Source organism: Lactuca saligna, chromosome 9 (genome assembly GCF_052625555.1).
Source record: "Lactuca saligna cultivar CGN05327 chromosome 9, ASM5262555v1, whole genome shotgun sequence".
NCBI lineage: Eukaryota > Viridiplantae > Streptophyta > Magnoliopsida > Asterales > Asteraceae > Lactuca > Lactuca saligna.
The window spans coordinates 2,849,236-2,870,933 of record NC_136425.1 but is presented as its reverse complement, the minus strand read 5'-3'; the positions used below and the strand labels follow the sequence as shown (position 1 = coordinate 2,870,933).

The window sequence follows — 21,698 nt, the reverse complement described above, 5'->3', positions numbered from 1 at the left end:
TAGGGACCATCCGAGTTAAAAAATTAAATTAATTAAAAAATAAATAGTAGTGATCATCCGACGAGATACAAATATGTGTGGTCTATTAATTTTTATAAATATGTAAAAAATAAATACATAGATAAGAAAATTAATTAAAAAATAAATTAATAAGGGCACAATAGTATTTTTAGGTAAGACGGGGACCAAACGCGCAACAAAAATAAACAGTAAGGACCACTTAAGTTAAAAAAAATAAGTTAGCGACCAAAACCACAAATTCACCCAAACCACAGGGACCATTCATGTAATTTAATTTTTACTTTTCGTTTTGTTCATATTTGGATAACAATTTTTTTTTACATATCTAGGTAACAAACTTGTTGAAAACGTTCACTACTAGAATTTAACCTGCTATAGCAGGTCATAATGATCATATGTGCACACTTCCAAAAAGTTTGTCACCTACATATATACAAAAAAAAAAAAAAGATAATTACCCAGATGTAAACATACTGAAAAATTAATTACCTTGATAAATCATATTCCCATTGAAAAATACATTTTCGTATAATTAAAAGATATTTTTACGCTAACATAACGTTTTGTTTTGTGTGGTTTAAACGGAGTCGACTTGACCTCACAGCAAACCCTTCAGTCGAAGCTCCTACGAAATGGACGAATACAGGAAGCTTATTCAAGAAGCATTTGGAGAGTCGTCGGAAGATAGCGACGACGACGATCATGGACAACAGATGGAAGGCTCGAACATTTCGGTTGAAGCTCAATATGTATTTGGGGAGAACCCTAAATGGGAGCGAATCAGTGAAATCAAGGGGCTAAGCTTATGTAGAGAGTTTTTAACTTCTGATCAACAATCAACTTTGCTAGCATCAATCCTACAAGGTTTTCATCTTATTTTACATCTACTATATATCTCAGTAATTTCGTTTTGATCTAACGAATAATAAGTCGTCATCCTTAGCTTTAAATTGGAAAATTACTAGGTTCCGGAAGAAGTTTACATTTTGATTCTTACTGTCAAACATAATAATTATTTTCAGAAGTAAAATTTGTGAATTGTATTGCACGATATACAACAGCATGTGTGTTGATGATGGTACAATCTGTAAGTTTCGATGCAGTTACGAAATTTGTAGGAAATTAGGACCAAATGCAATACTTTCTATAAATTTTGATCTGGTTTTAAACGATCTCTCAAAAGGTATAAGTTATAAGAACAACTTCATATCTGGTATTGAAAAGTAAGCAGCTCTGACATATTTCTTGAAAGCCTTGTATGGGGTATGCATGTCTTCCTGAATGTATTCTATTTTCAGAGTTTATTGGAAAGTGTCACTGATGGAACCTTATTTGTTCTACCATATGACTTATTGCTGCAGAAGGATGGTTCAGTGAGGCCTCTCACAATCAGGTTTGACGCGTGACATAACAACTTAAGCTTTCAGTCACATGGTCAGATCTCCTTATTGTTGTTAACCTGAGATCGGAAGCATAAATCATATTTGGTGTTACTCCCCCATTGCAGGCTATGAGGTTTGGTGATCTTCCACCGTGGGCTAAGGAGCTTTCAACAGGTATACATGAAATTATCGAGTATAGTGATTATGATCCTGAATCCATGGAAACGGATAAACAAGAATTCATATTTCCATCAGAGCTACTGAAGAGGGAGCCTCTCTTTAATCAACTGATTGTTAACTCATACCAGCCAGGTGAGGTGCGCCATGATCTTTTTCATATTTTTGTTTCACCAGCTATTGAGATGAGAGAAAAGAAGGAAGTTTTGAGCAGGTCATAGTTTATATAATCATTTTCAGGGAATTTGTGCACATGTGGACCTGATGCGGTTTGAAGATGGGATAGCCCTAGTTTCCCTAGAATCATCCTGTGTGATGCATTTCAGCCGTGTACATGAATCTACAAATGAAAACAAGATCCCTGTATACTTGACACCTGGCTCCTTACTGTTGATATCAGGTGAAGCCAGATACAAATGGAAACATGAAATCAACCGCAAACCTGGTTTCCAGAAATGGGATGGCCTAGAAATCCATCAGAAAAAAAGAACCTCCATTACATTAAGAAAGCTTTGCAAGACTGAGTAGTAACTAGTACGTACTGCATTCCCAGGTTGTACCCTTTATAAAGGGTATGAAATAATGCAGTAATGTTAAATTAATATAGACTTGACATACAAGAGTGCATATCATGCGTGTATCAGGCTTCTTCCCATATTTATTTTCAACCTTTTGAGGTCTGTAATGAATAATGATATTGATGAGAGTAATTGACGAGTTTAATCATTAATGTGATGAGATTAGATGCCTGTATCGTATCTTTGATTTTATTTTTATAAGAAGAGTCTCCGTCCCCAGAAAGGATGACAACAGTCCAATCCACATATATAATCAGCAAGAGAACAAGAGAAAAATAAAATAAAAAAATCTTGTTATTTTAGTTTGAATTAGGGATCATCTTTGCAACAAAAACAACTTTGGACCAAAGTTGTTATATTTTGGTAAACTTTTTGGGGTTTTATCTAGAAAAATCTCGTTATTTTAGGAAATCTTTTGATAGAGTTTATTTTTTTTTTAACAGAAAATACTGATTATTTAATATTTTGTTCAAATTAACAAAAAAGTTTTTTATTTTTATTTTAATAGAAAATGACACCTTATCATGTGCATATTTTTCTGTTAAGGAAAATTAAAACTTTATCAAAAAATTTTCTAAAATAATAAGATTTTTCACTATACTCTTAGTATAATATATAATCCACAAAATGGGAGCTTTAGCTTTATTTAGAAACGAAAGATATTATTTTTTTGGACTGAAACTGGAAGTAGTTGACAGTCGACATAATAGGCTTGGGCCTTGGTCGAGTTATCTTTTAATCCCTTTACTTTGTCCTTTAGATCTTACATATCCCAATTACTATATACTATATTATGTTATTAATAATAGGATTTTCTAACATGTATGTATCCTAAGATAAGAAGTATTAATTATGAAAAATATTACAATAATTAAATTTAAAATACATTTGTTATGAAAATTATTAATGACTTCATATTTAATTATAGTAATATTTTTTATAGTTAATATATTTTATAATTAATTATGATAATATATATCATGAATTAATGATTGTTATATGTGCCTTAGGTAAGGCACATATTAGAAAATCCCATTAATAATAATAATTTCTCACATCAATTTCTATATTAAGACTACGTATGATTCCATTATCATTTCAAATCCAACAACTCTCGTATTACTTCCAATCCAAGTAATAAAATAAAAAGATTTGAATTGAGATTTTACAACTTACATGATCTAAAGTCTGTGACTATAGGTCAAAATAGAAGACAGTCTGTCAGACGTGGCATCTCCATTTATCGTCCAACCATATATGAATAAAATTAATCTACAACACAGTTTGCCTGCGAAGATAGCTGATTCATCACTTGCGGTATGCCGATATATTCTGTCCGTCTTCTTGGTCTTTCTCTTGTTCTAGTGATTGGAAATGTAGGATTGTTGGTATTTGGTGTGGTTGATGGGTATGGAAGAGGTGATTTTCCGGCTGAATTCGTTTTTGGTTCCGGAACTTCCGCTTATCAGGCATTTGCTCTTAACTAGTTAATATCTTGGATCTCGTTTGAAGTTTGAAGTGTGTCATGTGTGTGTAGTCGACTGGTGTCTAATATATATATATATATATATATATATATATATATATATATATATATATATATATATATATATATATATATATATATATATATATATATATATATATATATGTGTGCGTGTGTGTGTGTGTGTGTGATAAGGTCGAAGGAGCAGCGCTGGAAGACGGAAGGAGTTTCAGCATTTGGGACAGCTACGCTCATTCAGGTAATAACAATAATTAATATACAGTAGGATTAATTCATGTCGGAATCTCAAAATTGAGTTGGATGGTTTCCTCCACCAGTGACGGTGAACAGAATTTTGGGGTGTTTGGTTGTAAGTTTTCACTATATATACTATACACACAAAAGAATTAAGATAAGCATTTGGTTTAATATTCATTTCATCCACTTCATTTTGGGCATTCATCTAAATTCGTCTCCATCTTCAATAATCAATATAGCTCCAAACCAAGTGTCCTGTATCTTGGATGACCCACTTCAACATTTTTAGTGCAGCTTTAGCACAACGCACAGTGATGGAGGGCAATTAATATGCTGTTAGGAGTTTAGGGCTTCTTGAAAATTCAGTTATGGGGATACACATTAATGGAGTCTATTTGTTCAGAAACAGAAAGCATCTAATTTGAATGATAGCTAGCTAGCTTGAGGATTTTCCTAAGATGAAATATTTAATATTATATTATGGATCCAAAATCTCAGGCTTCTGCGATGGAGCAAACGGAGACATAGCATGTGATGGGTACCATAAATACAAGGTACAGCCCACAACTCATCTTTATAATGCATATATATTAATTAATCCAGAACAGCTTATGTTTAAGCAGATGCTGGCTTCAATCTTCATACAAGTAGTCAAAATATATAAATGCTAGAAATTTGAGTTGCTGCTTAGCTTGTTAACTAGAGCTAGCTAGCTAGTGCAGGCAGGCAGGCATGTAGCTTTGATATCCTCCTAATGTTGCAGGAAGACATTGAACTTATGGCAGACACAGGTTTGGAAGCATTTAGATTTTCCATTTCTTGGTCCAGACTCATCCCAAGTATGTTTAGTTACACTTATATGATGAACATAATCACAAAATTACTTGGGCCATGTATATATGATTCTTTCTTATTTAATTTTAAACAGATGGAAGAGGATCCGTCAATGTAAAGGGCTTACAATTTTACAACGATTTCATCAACAGGCTCATCGCCCATGGTTAGACATAATTAGTAATAACTGCAACTGATTTATTTAGTCGGCAATTGTTTGGTTAATTATATTTATTTATTCAAATAAATATTATATATGTCAATGAAAACTAAATTTACAAACAATGCCTAGCTAATTGAGTTATTCGTGTTAGAAAATCATGGGACCATTATGTAAATGAACATATATATTGTTATCATTTAAATCCAAATATTATGGCAAGTGTATAAGATTGTTGATGGACCGATATTCACTTACCATTTGTGGCTTGAGTTCCCGGTTTGACTCAAGATCCTCAAGATCCCTTCCATCTCTCACATTAGGGTTTATCTCCATCTATAAATATATGTGATGAGGAGCAAATCAAAGAGGATGAAATTAATTCAAAATTCGTTTTTCTTGAGTGCAAAGGGTTCTTAGAGTTGTCTTGAGATCAACTGGAAAACCAAGCTTGTTCTTCAGATCCAAAAGCTTCAATGGAAGCAGGTACACTATCTCCTTCTACTATTTTCTTTTATCCAGATTCGAGTATGAAGGTCCGACCTTGAAAGCTTCCGCATATATAGAATAAGTGAATAAAAAATACAAACAATTGGTATCAGAGCTTTCTCGAATTTGGTACTAGAAATTTTATGTTGGTTTAAGATCTATAACGTTATATTTAAACATGCCTGGTTCTTCTTCATTACGTCGTAAATTATATATTTCATTATATGCTTGATTTTTCTTGACTATTGATTGAAAGAAGGGATCGCACGCTTGTTAAATATTTTACTATTGTATGTACTCAATGCAGCAACTTTGTTTGACAACCCATTGTCTTTTCTGCTTGCTTTTCTGACGTTATTTTTCAATTGTCAATAAACACTTTTCTACTATTGATTTTGACAGTGACCATTCAATGCTTGAAACTTGTACTATATGCACTAAATTTCATTAATATATAATCAGACTTTGGTTCATGTTTTGGTTGAATTTACTATTTAGCTAAATTCATTGTTCATAATATTGTCCTGCGTGCAAAACTAATATTATTTAGGTAATTGGTTAAGATTTGTATGTGAGATTATTTTTTTGTCTATAATATTCGACTTATTAAAATAACGGCAACATTTATTCTCTTTTAAGTTATTATACATAGAGTACCTTCATTGATAAATCAACTTTATTTGTTTATTTTATTTTGGTATCGTTGTAAAAGAAAAAATAAATAAATAAATAAAATACTTCTATGTTATTAGCGTTTTATTTGTTTAAGGCTTTATTGTGTAAATTAAAACTGCATGGTTACTTTAAAGTACTCAATTTAATAGCAGTTTATTATTGTCATGTTCAAGTTAATAAATCTGTATTTTATTTTTTTTTACCCGGTCATTTTTTTTATGGTTCGTCAATAAATTCAGTTGTGACATTATTTATTTTCTTAGAAAATTAATTTTCTAAGAATCTAAATATTACGGTTTATGTGTTTATTGTTGCGGATACCAATCGACCCAAAGGTAGGTTGATATTTTGTCGAATAAACATGTATATGATAATGAATATGCGACAATTATTTTGGTTACATGTCGTTAACAGGTCAATCCAAAGAGGGGCTTGTTAAACGGGATGAATTATTGTCAAATATTATTATTAAATTTTATGATTTATGTGTTTGTCAATGCGGATATTAATCGACCCAAAGGTAGATTAATATTTGGTCGGATAAACATACATATATATAGTGGTAAATATATGATAATTTTTGGGTTTCATGTAATTAATTAGTCAATCCAAAGAGGGGCTTATTGATTAACATGTTTTATTGTCAATATTTTTACTACTTAAACAAGATATCTCTTAAAAGTTAATATTGTTGTTCAAAGACTTGATATTAATGTTGTGTTGATACCTTGTGATGTCATAATTTGTTTTTTATTGATTATAATTATGGTTTAATGAGCATAAAAACTAATTAATATTTTGTTCTAAAATACAGCAAATGCTAATTGTGGTATAATATCTTCCAACTTGAATCACATTCCAGTTCTCAATGGGACTAACTTCAAGGAATGGAAAAAGAACATTATGTTAGTTCTCGGCTGCATGGATCTTGACCTTGCACTTCGGATTGAGCAACCCATCCTTACTGCCACAAGTTCAGTGGAGAATAAAAGGGATGCTGAAAAATGGGATCGCTCAAATCGCATGAGTCTAATGATCATTAAGCGCGGCGTTCCAGAAGCCTTTAGAGGTGCAAACGAGCAGTCTATTAATGCTAAAGATTTTCTTGCTGAAATTGAACAACGTTTTGCAAAAAATGATAAGGCTGAAACAAGTACCTTTTTGCAAAAGTTGATTTCAATGAAGTATAAAGGCAAAGGAAACATAAGGGAGCACATCATGGAGATGTCTCATCTTGCTTCAAAACTTAAGGCATTGAAACTAGAAATTTCTGATGATTTTCTAGTTCATTTGGTATTGCTTTCTCTTCCTGCACAATTTAACCAGTTCAAGGTCAGTTACAACTGCCAAAGGGACAAATGGACTCTTAATGAGCTCATTTCCTTTTGTGTGCAAGAAGAAGAAAGGATGAAGCATGAAACAACTGAAAGTGCTCATTTTGCTAGTACTTCTAAAGGTAAGGGCAAAAGAAATAGAAAAGAAGCTGCTAATAAGGGACCAATGCAAAAGAAACAACATTTAGGCAATGATCAAAAGAAAAAGGAATCGGGACCTCCTAAATGCTTCTTTTGTCAAGAGCCTGGTCACTTGAAGCCGGATTGTCCAAAATACCACGCTTGGCGAGTTAAGAAAGGTATAATCCGTGCTTTGGTCTGTTCTGAGGTTAATTTAGTTTCTGTACCTAGAAATACTTGGTGGATAGATTCTGGTGCTACTACTCACGTAAGTGTTTCTATGCAGGGTTGCCTGAACTACCGAAAACCAAATGATGTTGAAAGATATATCTATGTGGGTGATGGCAAGCAGGTAGAAGTCAAAGCAGTTGGCACATTTCGTTTATTACTAGATACTGGTTTTTATTTGGATTTTCAAGACACTTGCATTGTACCGTCTTTTAGACGCAATTTGGTTTCTGTTTCTAAATTGGATAAATCTGGTTATTATTGTTCTTTTGGAAATGGTGAATTTAGTTTGTCTTTAAATTCAAATGTTATTGGTACTGGTTCTCTAACGTATTGTGATAAGTTATATATGCTTGATATTGTTACTTCATATAATGAAACCTTGCACGTGGATTCACGTGGTACTAAGCGAAAATTAAATAATGAAAATTCAGCAACATTATGGCACAAACGCTTAGGCCATGTCTCAAAAATGAGAATGGATAGGCTTGTGTCAGATGGAGTGTTAAATAACCTCAACTTCACAGATTTGAAAATTTGTGTTGAATGCATCAAGGGCAAACAGACAAAAACCAAAAGATTAGATGCCACTAGGTCTTCAGATGTCTTAGAATTGATACATACAGATATTTGTGGACCATTCCCTTCGGCTTCTTGGAATGGTCAACTATATTTTATATCATTCATAGACGATTACTCACGTTATGGGTATCTATATCTTATTCATGAAAAATCTCAGTCACTGGAAGTGTTTAAATCTTTTAAACTTGAAGTTGAGAACCAACTTAATAAAAAGATTAAATGTGTTAGATCTGACCGTGGTGGTGAGTACTATGGTAGATATGATGGATCAGGTGAACAACGTCCAGGACCTTTTGCTAAATTCCTAGAGGAATGTGGAATCGTCCCTCAATACACAATGCCAGGTTCGCCTAGCATGAATGGTGTATCTGAAAGACGCAACAGAACTCTTAAGGATATGGTAAGGAGTATGATAAGTCATTCTACTTTACCAGAGTCACTCTGGGGTGAAGCACTTAAGACTGCAGCTTACATTCTTAATAGAGTACCAACTAAAGCAGCTGTTAAAACACCTTATGAGCTTTGGACAGGGAAAAAGCCTTGTTTAACTCATCTTCGTATTTGGGGATGTCCAGCTGAGGCAAGGCCTTATAGGCCGAATGAAAAGAAATTGGACTCCAAAACAGTTAGCAGCTACTTCATTGGCTATTCTGAACGATCCAGGGGTTATAAGTTTTATGATCCTGCAACAAAATCAATTTTTGAAACAGGAACTGCAACGTTTTTTGAGGATGTTGAGTTTGGGGGGAGAAATAAGGTTAGAGACATTGTCTTTGAGGAGGAATCAATCTCGATTCCTACTGTTACTTTTGACGATACACAAATTAATGTGCCTGTCGGAGAAGAAGTAATTCAGGAACCTCAACAAGACAATGTTAGTCACTCTCCTGTTCATAATGAACAACCTCAACAACCTCAACTTAGGAGATCCACTAGAGAAAGGAGAAGTGCAATCCCTTCGGATTTCCATGTATATCTCCAAGAAAATGAAGAACCAGATGGAATGATTGAAAATGATCCAATCAACTTCTCTCAGGCCATGCAAAGTTCAAATTCTCAAAAGTGGATTGATGCCATGAACGATGAGTATAAGTCCATGCAAGACAATAAAGTTTGGGAACTTGTTCCATTACCTGAAGGTACAAAGCCTATTGGTTGCAAATGGATTTTTAAGACCAAAAGGGATTCAAAAGGTAATGTGGAAAGACATAAGGCACGTCTTGTAGCTAAGGGCTATACTCAAAAGGAAGGAGTTGATTTTAAAGAGACATTCTCTCCGGTTTCATCAAAAGATTCTTTTAGGTTAATCATGGCATTAGTTGCACATTACAATCTTGAGTTACATCAGATGGATGTTAAGACAGCATTTCTCAATGGTGACATTGATGAAACTATATATATGGTGCAACCAGAAAACTTTGTATCGAAAGACTCAAAGGAAATGGTTTGCAAACTAAATAAATCTATCTATGGACTCAAGCAAGCCTCCCGTCAGTGGTACCACAAGTTTCATCAAATCGTTGTCTCATATGGTTTTGAGGCAAATATAGTAGATGATTGTGTATATCACAAGTTCAGTGGGAGTAAATACATCTTTCTGGTCTTGTATGTTGATGATATATTACTTGCCACCAATGATTTAGGGGTCTTATATGAGACCAAGAAATTTCTTTCAAAGAATTTTGAGATGAAAGATCTTGGGGACGCCTCATTTGTATTAGGAATCCAAATTCAACGAGACAGATCTCGTGGAATTCTAGGATTATCACAAAAGAGCTATATTGAAAAGATCCTTGAAAGATTTGGCATGCAAAACTGCAAACCAGGAGACACCCCTATTTCTAAAGGAGACAAATTCAGTCTCGATCAATGCCCTAAAAATGACTTTGAATTTAAAGAGATGCAGAAGATTCCTTATGCATCGGTTGTTGGGAGTCTTATGTATGCTCAAGTGTGTACACGTCCCGACATATCTTTCATTGTAGGGATGTTGGGAAGATATCTAAGCAACCCAGGTATGGACCATTGGAAAGCAGCCAAACGGGTTTTGAGATATCTACAGAGAACAAAAGACTACATGCTCACATATAGGAAATCAGATGTTTTGGAGATCATTGGGTATTCTGATTCTGATTTTGCTGGATGCCAAGACAGTTATCGATCCACATCAGGCTACATTTACTTATTAGCAGGAGGAGCTATTTCATGGAAGAGTGCTAAACAAACTTTAGTAACTTCTTCCACCATGGCGGCAGAATTTGTAGCATGTTTCGAGGCATCAGATCATGCAATATGGTTGCGGAACTTAGTCACGGGGCTGCGTATTATTGGTGTTGAAAGACCACTAAAGTTGTATTGTGACAATAAGTCAGCAGTGTTGTATTCCAACAACAACAGAAGTTCCACAAAGTCAAGGCATATTGACATTAAGTTTCTTATTGTTAAAGAAAGAGTGCAAAATGGAAAAATCGCAATAGAGCACATCGGGACAAACTCCATGATAGCGGATCCGCTCACAAAGGGATTACCTCCCAAGGTCTTTCATGAGCATACTACACACATGGGTGTGATAAATATTGATGATATTTTGTTTTAGTGGGAGTTTTTCAATTTATTTTTGGGTGCTTTATTTTGGTTTAAGAACAATTATGTTTTTCTGTACAGATTTAAGAATTCGGTAAATTTCATTATTAGTTGCATTTATTTGAAGTTTGATCGCACTTCAAGTTAAACAGGAACTCGTCGGAAATCAATTTTGATTTTGTGACCACGCATCATGTTTAATCTATGTCGTTAGTCATACTTATATATGTGACCATTGATGGTTTAGTTACGTAAATTGTAACAAAGACCGCATTGATCCTATACAATTATGATTAATGGACAAGACTGTTTAAGGGTACCAATATCATGATAACATACATTAAAGCGCTAATATGGTTATATGTACATTTATATATTCATGGTCCAGTGGGATATTGTTAGAAAATCATGGGACCATTATGTAAATGAACATATATATTGTTATCATTTAAATCCAAATATTATGGCAAGTGTATAAGATTGTTGATGGACCGATATTCACTTACCATTTGTGGCTTGAGTTCCCGGTTTGACTCAAGATCCTCAAGATCCCTTCCATCTCTCACATTAGGGTTTATCTCCATCTATAAATATATGTGATGAGGAGCAAATCAAAGAGGATGAAATTAATTCAAAATTCGTTTTTCTTGAGTGCAAAGGGTTCTTAGAGTTGTCTTGAGATCAACTGGAAAACCAAGCTTGTTCTTCAGATCCAAAAGCTTCAATGGAAGCAGGTACACTATCTCCTTCTACTATTTTCTTTTATCCAGATTCGAGTATGAAGGTCCGACCTTGAAAGCTTCCGCATATATAGAATAAGTGAATAAAAAATACAAACAATTCGTTTTTCACCCAACAGAATGCAAATGCTGATTATATTATGCAGGAATACAACCACATGTTACATTAAATCATATAGATCTACCGCTCATACTTGAAGACGAATATGGAGGATGGCTTAGTAGAAAATCAGTGTACATATTCTTTGTAACTAAAACCGTGGTTCCATCCTTATATCATATATATGTGATGCTCGTGATAAAATTCAATATGTAATTAATTAAATGCAGGAAAGATTTTGTTGCATTTGCTGATGTATGCTTCAGGGAATTTGGTGATCGGGTTTTGCATTGGACTACCTTTAATGAAGCCAATTTATATGCTTTAGGTGGTTATGATACAGGCAGTTCACCTCCTGGACGTTGTTCTTCCCCATTTAGGATGATTAACTGCAGCAGAGGTGACTCTACTTATGAGCCATACCTTGTTGCTCACCATTTTCTTCTGGCACATGCATCGACTGTAAGACTCTACTGGGGAAAATACAAGGTAAAACTCTGGCCCCTTCCACTATATTCAAGCTTTCTGGTTCATGCTATATATGGAAATTTATTTACCACAATGGAACTTGATGGAAGAAGATCCTAACATGAACTATATATATATATCATCTTTTTGGTGAAAAAACAATAAAGAAACATGCATTCATTATTTGTTGGCTAAATATCAGTGATGATCGATGCAGCATGGTTCTGTTGGAATAAATCTCTTAGCCTTTTGGTTTGAACCTTATACAAATACAATACAAGATGTCAAAGCTACCCAAAGAGCCAATGACTTCTATTTGGGTTGGTGAGTTGCTACTACATAAAGTTTAAGCAAAAGCTATATGTTGCAAAAATGGGCAATATGATTACACATTAGCTAGGCGACTTAAACTCATTTCATTATTTTGTTAAGTCATTTAATTAAGAGCAAATACATTCCAAATCGGCTTTTGGCAAATGGGTCGAAATTACCACTTGTAGACCTCTACCAAAAGCTATTATTAATTAGAAACTCGCAGGGTCATATATACTGTTCAAAGGTTCAATTAATTTGTAGATAAATTAATTGTGTTGGCCTTTGAATCCAACTTCTGATTTGATATTTGTTTCATGGATCGATCCTACACCAGGTTTTTGAATCCTTTGGTGAACGGAGACTACCCAGACATAATGAAGAAGAATGCAGGCAACCGGATTCCAACTTTTACCAAACTTGAATCAGAGAGAATCAAGGGTTCATTTGACTTCTTAGGCATAAACCACTATACCACATTATACATCAAGGACAACCCCAATGATCTTGAAACTGATACCAGGGACGTTTATGCAGACATGGCGCTTATATGTATGTATCTACTTCATGATAGAAAATCACAAAAATGACCAAAAAAGGTAATTGCATAACACCAAATCACCACCTTTTCAATATCTATCATAAAGTATTCACCTATTTTGCGAAAAGAGGTTTGCTAATTTGTGAAGTAGTTTTTTTTTTCTGACATTATATTACGTGAACTTTATTTTGTTTTCGCAAAAAATACATAATTTTCATTTTGCAAAAAAATAAAATAAAATAAAAAATCTCAGAAGTGATTAACATAGGCATTTATTTATAATGTAAACAAAAATAGGTCTATTGAAACAGTTTTGTTTGACTTTCAAGCATTTGATTCTCATGAGATGCCATATTGTTCAAGTCTCATGGAGGACTGTTTACTTCGAAATTTAAAGGAACTTGAAAATATGTGGAAGAAGGTCGATCGTCTTTAAAAGGACTCGAATATGGGACCTCGATCACTGCTTGAAACCCAAACTTCTCTGTGTACATTTCAAAGAAATATCTCTTATTCAATTTAATGAATCTTTAATTTCGCAAGATGACGTCATTTTTGTGAGTTACGACGTAAAAAAACATTTACAGAAAAATAAATTTTATTTTCACAAAATAAACAAATATTCATTTGAAATGTAAACAAAAGTACATAGGAACAACAAAATTGGTGAAGATGTTTGGCTATCAAATACCTTAACAATTTTGCTAGACCTAATATTGTTTATAAGAAATATTTATCTTATCAAATTTCGTGTAACTTATATTATTTCACGAAAATGAAATTATGCTTTCACGAAACATAATATATATCATTTGCGAAAAAAATCATAATTTTCTAGAAAAAGTGAAGTTTGTGAAATATGATGTCAGAAAATGCTATTTCACGAATCAAATATGCAGGTGGCTATTTGGTAATAATAAAATTTTAAAAAAAATGGTCATCTGGTGTTATGATCCTTACCTTTGTGGTCATTTTTGGGATTAATACATTCATTTAACTGTTGCATTGTTGTCTCGTTTGATATATGAAAGTAATTAAATTAGATGACCCCAATAATTGCACTTGTCTGAAGCAACCAAAATTGGCACTTAAATTTGCAATCAGTACTGTGTAGATAAAAATAAAACTAATACTAACATGCATGCTGCGTGCATTTCTCTACTTCGTGCGGATAATTGCAGACAGTGGAATTGAATTCCCGATAACCGAGGTAATGTTTTTGCTATTCTTTTCTCTTTATTAATTATTTCCCTATATCCTCCTCTCGTACTAAATAAATCTCTTATTTTTATTTTGTATTATTTAAATCTCAGTTCAGTTCCCCGTGATTCCAATCGGTCTGGAAAAGCTCCTTAACTATCTGAAGGAAGAATATGAGAACCCTCCTGTGTACATCCATGAAAATGGTATACATCAAACATGCATATTAATTAATTAATTAATTAGTACTTCAAATAAATATATGAGTGTATGCATGATATATGGACATTGACTTCTGATAGGGCAAGTACCAGGGCCGGCCGTTGATTTTGAAGGCCCTGTGCGACGAGAAAAAATGGATCATATATATATATATATATATATATATATATATATATATATATATATATATATATATATATATATATATATATATATATATATATATATATATTACAAAAATAAATTTAAAAAGTGAATTGTCATAATGGAAAATTAAAAATAATTTAATCAATAGAAAAAAGATATTTACAAATTTATAAACTGATTTAATAAACAAAATTGCAAGAGAGGGTAAATTGTAAAGCATGAAGCATAAATGAAGGGGTAAAAGTTTAACTTGGAGTATAATCCGTTTATTTAATTAAGCATTAATTATGATATGATGTAAATTTATAAAAGTTGAGGGTGGATTGTAAAACATTGATTATAAATGAGCAGAGGGAATTGTAGATTTATAAAAGGTATAAAAAATTAACGTACACCTGAATCGAACTACGGTTTACTTTAAATCATTGCGGCGCTTTAGCCAGCTCACCAAATCGTTCATACAATTATAATTTTATAAAACTATATATATATATATATATATATATATATATATATATATATATATATATATATATATATATCCTTAAATAGATAATCCGGCTAAAAATCGGGCCCTATTTTTTTCGGGGCCCTGTGCAACCGCACACCTTGCACTCCCTTAGGGCCGGCCCTAACAAGTACAAGCACGTAATGGAACATTGATGGACACCCCAAGGGTAGAGTACTTGCATGCATATATTGGTGCTGTGTTGGATGCAATAAGGTATGCCTCTTAAGAAATTAAAGGGCCGGCATGCATGTGGATGATGCTACTTTCTACGTACTCAAACCATCCTTATAAAAAAAATCCACCTGTAAATTAAGAGCTTTATGTATATATAGATGCATGATTAATGCTCATCTCGAGCTCATATGGTTCTTTTGGTCTATGACATGCATGGTAAATAACAGGAATGGATCAAACACGAAGGGATATTTTGTCTGGTCCTTCTTTGATCTCCTTGAGATGTTGGGTGGCTATAATTATGGTTATGGTCTCTACTACGTTGACCTTGATGACAAGGAGTTGACACGATATCCTAAGCTCTCTGCACACTGGTATGCCAATTTTTTGAAAGGAAACAACGTCAACGTCTCTGCCATAATTCCATACTTGAAGGTAAAAGACTCTTTTTCTAATTAACATCATTAATTAGCTTTTGTCTTAAGTGTTAGATAATTATGGGACCACTTCATATATATGTAATGTTATCATGAAATCAATTTATTATGGTAAGAATATAAATTGTTGATGGACCGATTTATAGAATATTTACTTACCATGTGGGTTTAGTTTCCGGTCTGACTCGAGATCCTCAAGATCCCTTCCATCTCTCACATTAGGGTTTATATCCATCTATAGATACATGTGATGAGGAGCAAATCAAGGCACACGAAAATACACTAAGAAATTTGTATGGTTCATTGCTTAGGGATTTTAGAGAGAGTTCTTCAGATCAACTGGAAAACTCTTCCTAGTCTCTAGATCTGAAAATCTCAATGGAAAAGGTATGTAATCATTGTTTCATGTATAAGTTTTCTTTTAATTAGATTCGAGATTAAAGATCTTCATATTATGCTTCCGCGTTTATGTTTTTGGTTATCTAAATAACCAACAATTGGTATCAGAGCCATACTCGAATCTGTTATCAGAAATTGTGTGATGGTCTTAGTCCTTTTGATCTTTAAATGAAAACATACCTTATTGTCCTCGTTGCTTCAAAATTGTTTTATGCAGTGGCGGATTTAAAGGGGTTCCGGGGTGGCACCGGCAACCCCTATCGTGCAACCCTAATCTTCCCGTGTGCAACCCCTACTATGAAATCCTGCGTCCGCCCCTGGTTTTATGTATTGTACTTTCGTATCCGACGATGAGGGAAAAAGAGGTTTGAGATATTTCATTTTTTGTTACTTCTTGAGATCAAGAGTATATGTTGTGTTTTTTTTTCTTCAACAGATTCTAAAGCTTCGAATAATTTATGGACCAATGGTTATATGATATCCATAGCTGGTTATTATTATTATTATTTTTATTTGAGTTTGCTAGACCGTGCCTTTTATGTGTCTTGATTACCTTGATAACAACACATTTGGTTTAAGGCTTCCTTTAATATTAGTTTACTGTATTGAGTTGTACTAGAAGCAAGATTGTGTGCATATATTTTGTACCTTGAGTTTGACTACTGGAACTTTGCTTTACTGATTTTACTGTTTGGTGTATTGGTAAATGAAATCAGGCCTGTTAGGCGTTACCAAAAGTGACCATACTCCTTTGATAAATAATAAAGCTACTCTATTATTTCCTTTGTTGACGTGACCCTACTCCTTTGGATTTATATTTGAAGTTTTAATCACTATTTTTTCTTTCAATTACACCCATTTGTGTGTGTATGCATGGGACAATTAGTTATGTAAACATTTATGACATTAACAAATTATAAACTTAACAATTATTCATGGTGTTGAATGAAATTTAGGATAATGTTTATTAAATTTGTTATATCATGGCCACAAAACTAATTCATGTTTACATCTGGAAATATATGCTTGTCTACATATCAACGTTTATTTTGATATGTTTAGTTGGCCAATAAATTACACTTATGAAAACGGTAATTTTGATACCGATTAATATTTGTAATTTTTATTTATTTATTTATTTATTTTTGGTTATTGATAAATTTCATTTATGACCTATTATTTATTTTAAGGATAAATTAATTGACACAATATATCGCCAAAGTGATATCTTTTGTGAAAATTAATTTACAAAGAACTTAATTTGTATGGTTTGTGTTTATTATTGCGGATATTAATCAACCCAAAGGTAGGTTAATATTTGGCCGGATAAACACATGTTTGATGATGAATATATGGCAATTTTTTAGGTTACATGTCGTTAATAAGTCAATCCAAAGAGGGGCTTATTAATTGACATGATATATTGTCAATTCTTATTATCAAAATTTATAGTTTATGCGTTTATTAATGCGGGTATTAGCCGACCCAAAGGTAGACTGATATTTGGCCGAATAAACATATATGTAGTGGTAAACATGTGGTGATTTTTTGATTCCATGTGATTAATAAGTCAATCCAAAGAGGGACTTGTTAATTGACATGATTTATTGTTAATGTTTATCTCTAAAACAAGGATATCTCTTGCAAGTTAGTATTAGTGTCCAAAGACTTGATATTAATGTTGTGTTGATACCTTGTAACGATGTCATAAATTGAATATATTGATTACGGTTTATGGATTAGTGAGCATAAAAATAGATTTGCCTATATTCTCGAAACATAAATTTGAATTATGGTATTATACCTGTTAACATTGATCACATTTATGATTCTTACTCAATGAGATTAACTTTAAGGAATGTAATGAGGACATTATGTTAGTTCTCAATTGCGTGGATATTGACCATTCATTTTGGATAGAGCAACATTCTTTGAGGATGTTGAGTTTGGGGGAGAAACAAGGTTAAAACATTTTCCGTAAGGAGGGATCAATCTTGATTCCTATTATTGCTTTTGATAGTATGCAAATTATGAATCAGTGATCGAGAATGTTTTTCAATCTCCTATTTTGAATACACAAACTCAACAACCTCAACTTTGGATATCCTATGCGTGGTACCACATTTTTCATCAATTTATTATCTCTTTTAGTTTAGGGTAAATATAGTAAATGGTATTGTGTATCACATATTAAGTGGGAGTAAATTTATCTTTCTGGTTTTGGGTCGATATCTATGCAACCCAAGTTTGGATCATAAGAAAGTAGCCAAATGAATTTTGAGATATCTATATATGACAAAAGGCTATATGCTCAACTATAGGAAATCAGATGTTTTGAAGATCATTTTTATTAAAAATCTGATTTTATTAGATGCCAAAATGGTTACCGATCCATATCGAGATACTTTTACATTTTAGCATGATGAGCCACTTCATGGAATAGAATTCGGTAGCATCTTCCATAATGGCATCATAATTTATAGCATGGAATATGTTTGCGAAAATTTGTCGACCACGCTACACATTATTGGTATTGAAAGACCATTAAAGTTGTGATAATAAATCAGCAATGTTATATTCCAATAACAGAAGTTCTATTAAGTCAAAGCATATTGACATCAAGTTTCCTTCTGTTAACACAATAGTGCAAATGGAAATATATATAGCACATATGAACAAACTCCATAAAAGCGGATCCGCTCATAAGGGATTACCTCCCTAGGTCTTTCATGAGCATACTACACACATTGGTGTGATATTTGGTTTTAGTGGGAGTTTTATGGTGCATTATGTCTTGTTTAAGAATATGTTTTTCTGTATAGAATTAAGAATTCGGTTAACTCCATTATTAGTTGCACTTATTTGAAGTTTAATCTTACTTCAAGTTAAAAAGGAACTCGTTGGAAATCTATTCATATTTTAAAACCACACTTCATGTTTAATCTATGTCATTAGTTATATATGTATATGTGACCATTGATAGGTTTAGTTACGTAAATTGTAACGAAGACCTCTTTGATCCTATACTATTATGATTAGTGGACGAGATTGTTTAAGGGTACCAACATTATGATAACATTCATTAAAGCGCTTATACGGTTATATGTACATTTATATATTTGTGGTCCAGTGGGAGATTGTTAGATAATTATGGGACCACTTCATATATATGTAATGTTATCATGAAATCAATTTATTATGGTAAGAATATAAATTGTTGATGGACCGATTTATAGAATATTTAATTACCATGTGGGTTGAGTTCCCGGTCTGACTCGAGATCCTCAAGATCCCTTCCATCTCTCACATTAGGATTTATATCCATCTATAAACACATGTGATGAGGAGCAAATCAAGACACACGAAAATACACTAAGAAATTTGTATGGTTCATTGCTTAGGGATTTTAGAGAGAGTTCTTGAGATCAACTGGAAAACTCTTCCTAGTCTCTAGATCTGAAAATCTCAATGGAAAAGGTATGTAATCATTCTTTCATGTTTAAGTTTTCTTTTAATTAGATTCGAGATTAAAGATCTTCATATTATGCTTTCGCATTTATGTTTTTGGTTATCTAAATAACCAACATTAAGTACTAATGTTGTTGTTACGGTCATTTTTCATCATCATAACCACATATATATGTATAAGTGCTACTACCATGTTGAGTGTTGACCATACTTGGTAGCATGTAATTTGTTTAGTGGGAACCAAGTTACACCATATTTTTACAATATGAATAGCATGTAATTTGTTTACATGGATACCCTATCATTAGTTTATAATTTCAATATTTTTCAATTAATATATTATAATGATAATTTTTTATTTTTTTACATATCCAATGACAATACCAATAAAATTACCGCTCGTTGACAAATGGATAACAAGCTGTGCCGCTAAACTTTTTTATATGGTAAAACCAATAAAATTAAAAAAGGGCAAATCAATAAAAAACCATTGTATTGTATTGCATTATTTTTTTTGCGATTCAATATATATTTTTTTGTTCTATCATTAAATCCATTCTATATTGAAACAAAGTTTCCACCTTTACCATTCTCACTCCCACTCCAAAAAAAAATGCTAATTAGTAATGAAAACAAAATGGTCACTAACAATAGGAATTGTCATTAAATTGTTTAGTGGCCAAATTTTGGATTGTCACTTTTTGTCACTATAGGTCTGTCACAAAACCTAATTAGTGACCTAAATATATAAGTGATCACTTTGCGTCACTATAGGTTTGTCACAAAACCTGATTGGTGACATATATATATATATATATATATATATATATATATATATATATATATATATATATATATATATATATGTAAATATAAAAGTGAACCTAAATATATAAGTGGTCACTAAATAGTGACTAAGATATACTGGTTAGTAAATCAGATCAACCCGTTTCATCACTAATTAATGAACGTCGTCACTGTATTATCTAATTAGTGATCATAAAAATATCATCGTCTTATCCAGTTAGTGATCATAGAAAGTCGTCACTGACTTATTCAATTAATGACCATAAAAATATCATCACTGATTTATCCAATGGGTGACCATAAAAATTCATCATTGAATTTTGTTTTTATTTTTTGTATTTAACTCGTTTAAATATCTACTGTGGAACTAGCCAATAGTAAACATAAAATGTTCTCAAATTTAATAAATAAAAAAAACCCACACTATATAAATTGTTAGCAAATTAAAAAAAAGTTCAGGGAAAATTATTTTCCACTTGGCTCTATATTAATTATTATGCAGACATATATCACCTAGAACCTTAACACAACTTTCCAGAAAATTATACAAAAAGAAAACCAAAAAAAAAAAGATTTAAGTATTCTAGTTTTTTTTACTACAATAATTGTCTTTGCATTTTAAGATCCTTTGAACAATATTGATGAAATAGTATTGCCAAACAGTAATCTATTACTCTCCAAATGATGCCCAAACAAAGATGTCATCTCAATCTGTAATATATTTATACAATTTCAGTTAACAAAATACACTTTTTTTGACTTGACAAAAATCCATCAGTCAAAGAAACTTACATCAGTTAAAGCTGCCTCAAAGCCATTATTCCATGCTTTACCACCTGCATGATTCAAGGCCTATTTCTTGAATGTGCAATGTTGTAAATAGAAATGAATGAAAGTATGATGCTATAATAAACAAGTAATGAAAGTATGTTGCTATTTCTAGGATTTACAATGTTGTAGTAGAATTGATAGATTGACATATAAGAGAATCTGATACCTTTAGTATTGGTCCATTTCATTCAGGGAAAACTACGGAATAAACCATTTCATTCCTTTTCCAATTCCATCATACCAAACAATACCTTAAATCAACTTCATGTTACCTGTCTACCATAAGGAACTTTAGGTCCCACATGATAGAAGGAAAAACCAAAATTGAAATAATTTATGTCCCACATGATAAAAAAAGATTGGGTAATCACCTCAATTAGGGCACCAAATTCTAAATCAAAGCTTTGATATCTCTTGCAAACACGCTCGCCCAA

At 32.5% G+C, this 21,698-nt stretch overlaps 2 protein-coding genes across 5 annotated transcripts; both read left to right on the top strand.

Annotated features, from left to right (window-relative positions):
- The first annotated feature begins 593 nt into the window (after positions 1-593).
- Positions 594-2,318, top strand: LOC145018463 (2-oxoglutarate (2OG) and Fe(II)-dependent oxygenase superfamily protein). Of its 2 annotated transcripts, XM_078976344.1 has the most exons (5): positions 594-885; positions 1,383-1,414; positions 1,529-1,577; positions 1,659-1,720; positions 1,821-2,318. In XM_078976344.1, the coding sequence occupies exons 1-5, from the start codon at positions 654-656 to the stop codon at positions 2,106-2,108; spliced, it is 663 nt and encodes a 220-aa protein (XP_078832470.1). In that variant the 5' UTR covers positions 594-653; the 3' UTR covers positions 2,109-2,318. The 2 variants fall into 2 exon arrangements, with proteins under 2 accessions (XP_078832470.1, XP_078832469.1); XM_078976343.1 differs by having other exon boundaries at positions 1,529-1,720.
- A 962-nt stretch (positions 2,319-3,280) lies between these two features.
- Positions 3,281-16,137, top strand: LOC145013988 (hydroxyisourate hydrolase-like). 3 transcript variants are annotated; one of them, XM_078972334.1, is made up of 13 exons: positions 3,281-3,627; positions 3,840-3,903; positions 4,401-4,456; positions 4,666-4,741; positions 4,831-4,902; positions 11,794-11,881; positions 11,978-12,236; positions 12,433-12,539; positions 12,865-13,079; positions 14,250-14,278; positions 14,387-14,474; positions 15,550-15,757; positions 16,001-16,137. In XM_078972334.1, the coding sequence occupies exons 1-12, from the start codon at positions 3,478-3,480 to the stop codon at positions 15,666-15,668; spliced, it is 1,323 nt and encodes a 440-aa protein (XP_078828460.1). In that variant the 5' UTR covers positions 3,281-3,477; the 3' UTR covers positions 15,669-15,757; positions 16,001-16,137. The 3 variants fall into 3 exon arrangements, with proteins under 3 accessions (XP_078828460.1, XP_078828462.1, XP_078828461.1); XM_078972336.1 differs by lacking the exons at positions 11,794-11,881; positions 11,978-12,236; positions 12,433-12,539; ... (3 more) ...; positions 15,550-15,757; positions 16,001-16,137 and adding exons at positions 6,923-7,693; positions 7,801-8,048 and having other exon boundaries at positions 3,348-3,627; XM_078972335.1 differs by lacking the exons at positions 11,794-11,881; positions 11,978-12,236; positions 12,433-12,539; ... (3 more) ...; positions 15,550-15,757; positions 16,001-16,137 and adding exons at positions 6,875-7,693; positions 7,801-8,048 and having other exon boundaries at positions 3,348-3,627.
- Positions 16,138-21,698: the final 5,561 nt, after the last annotated feature.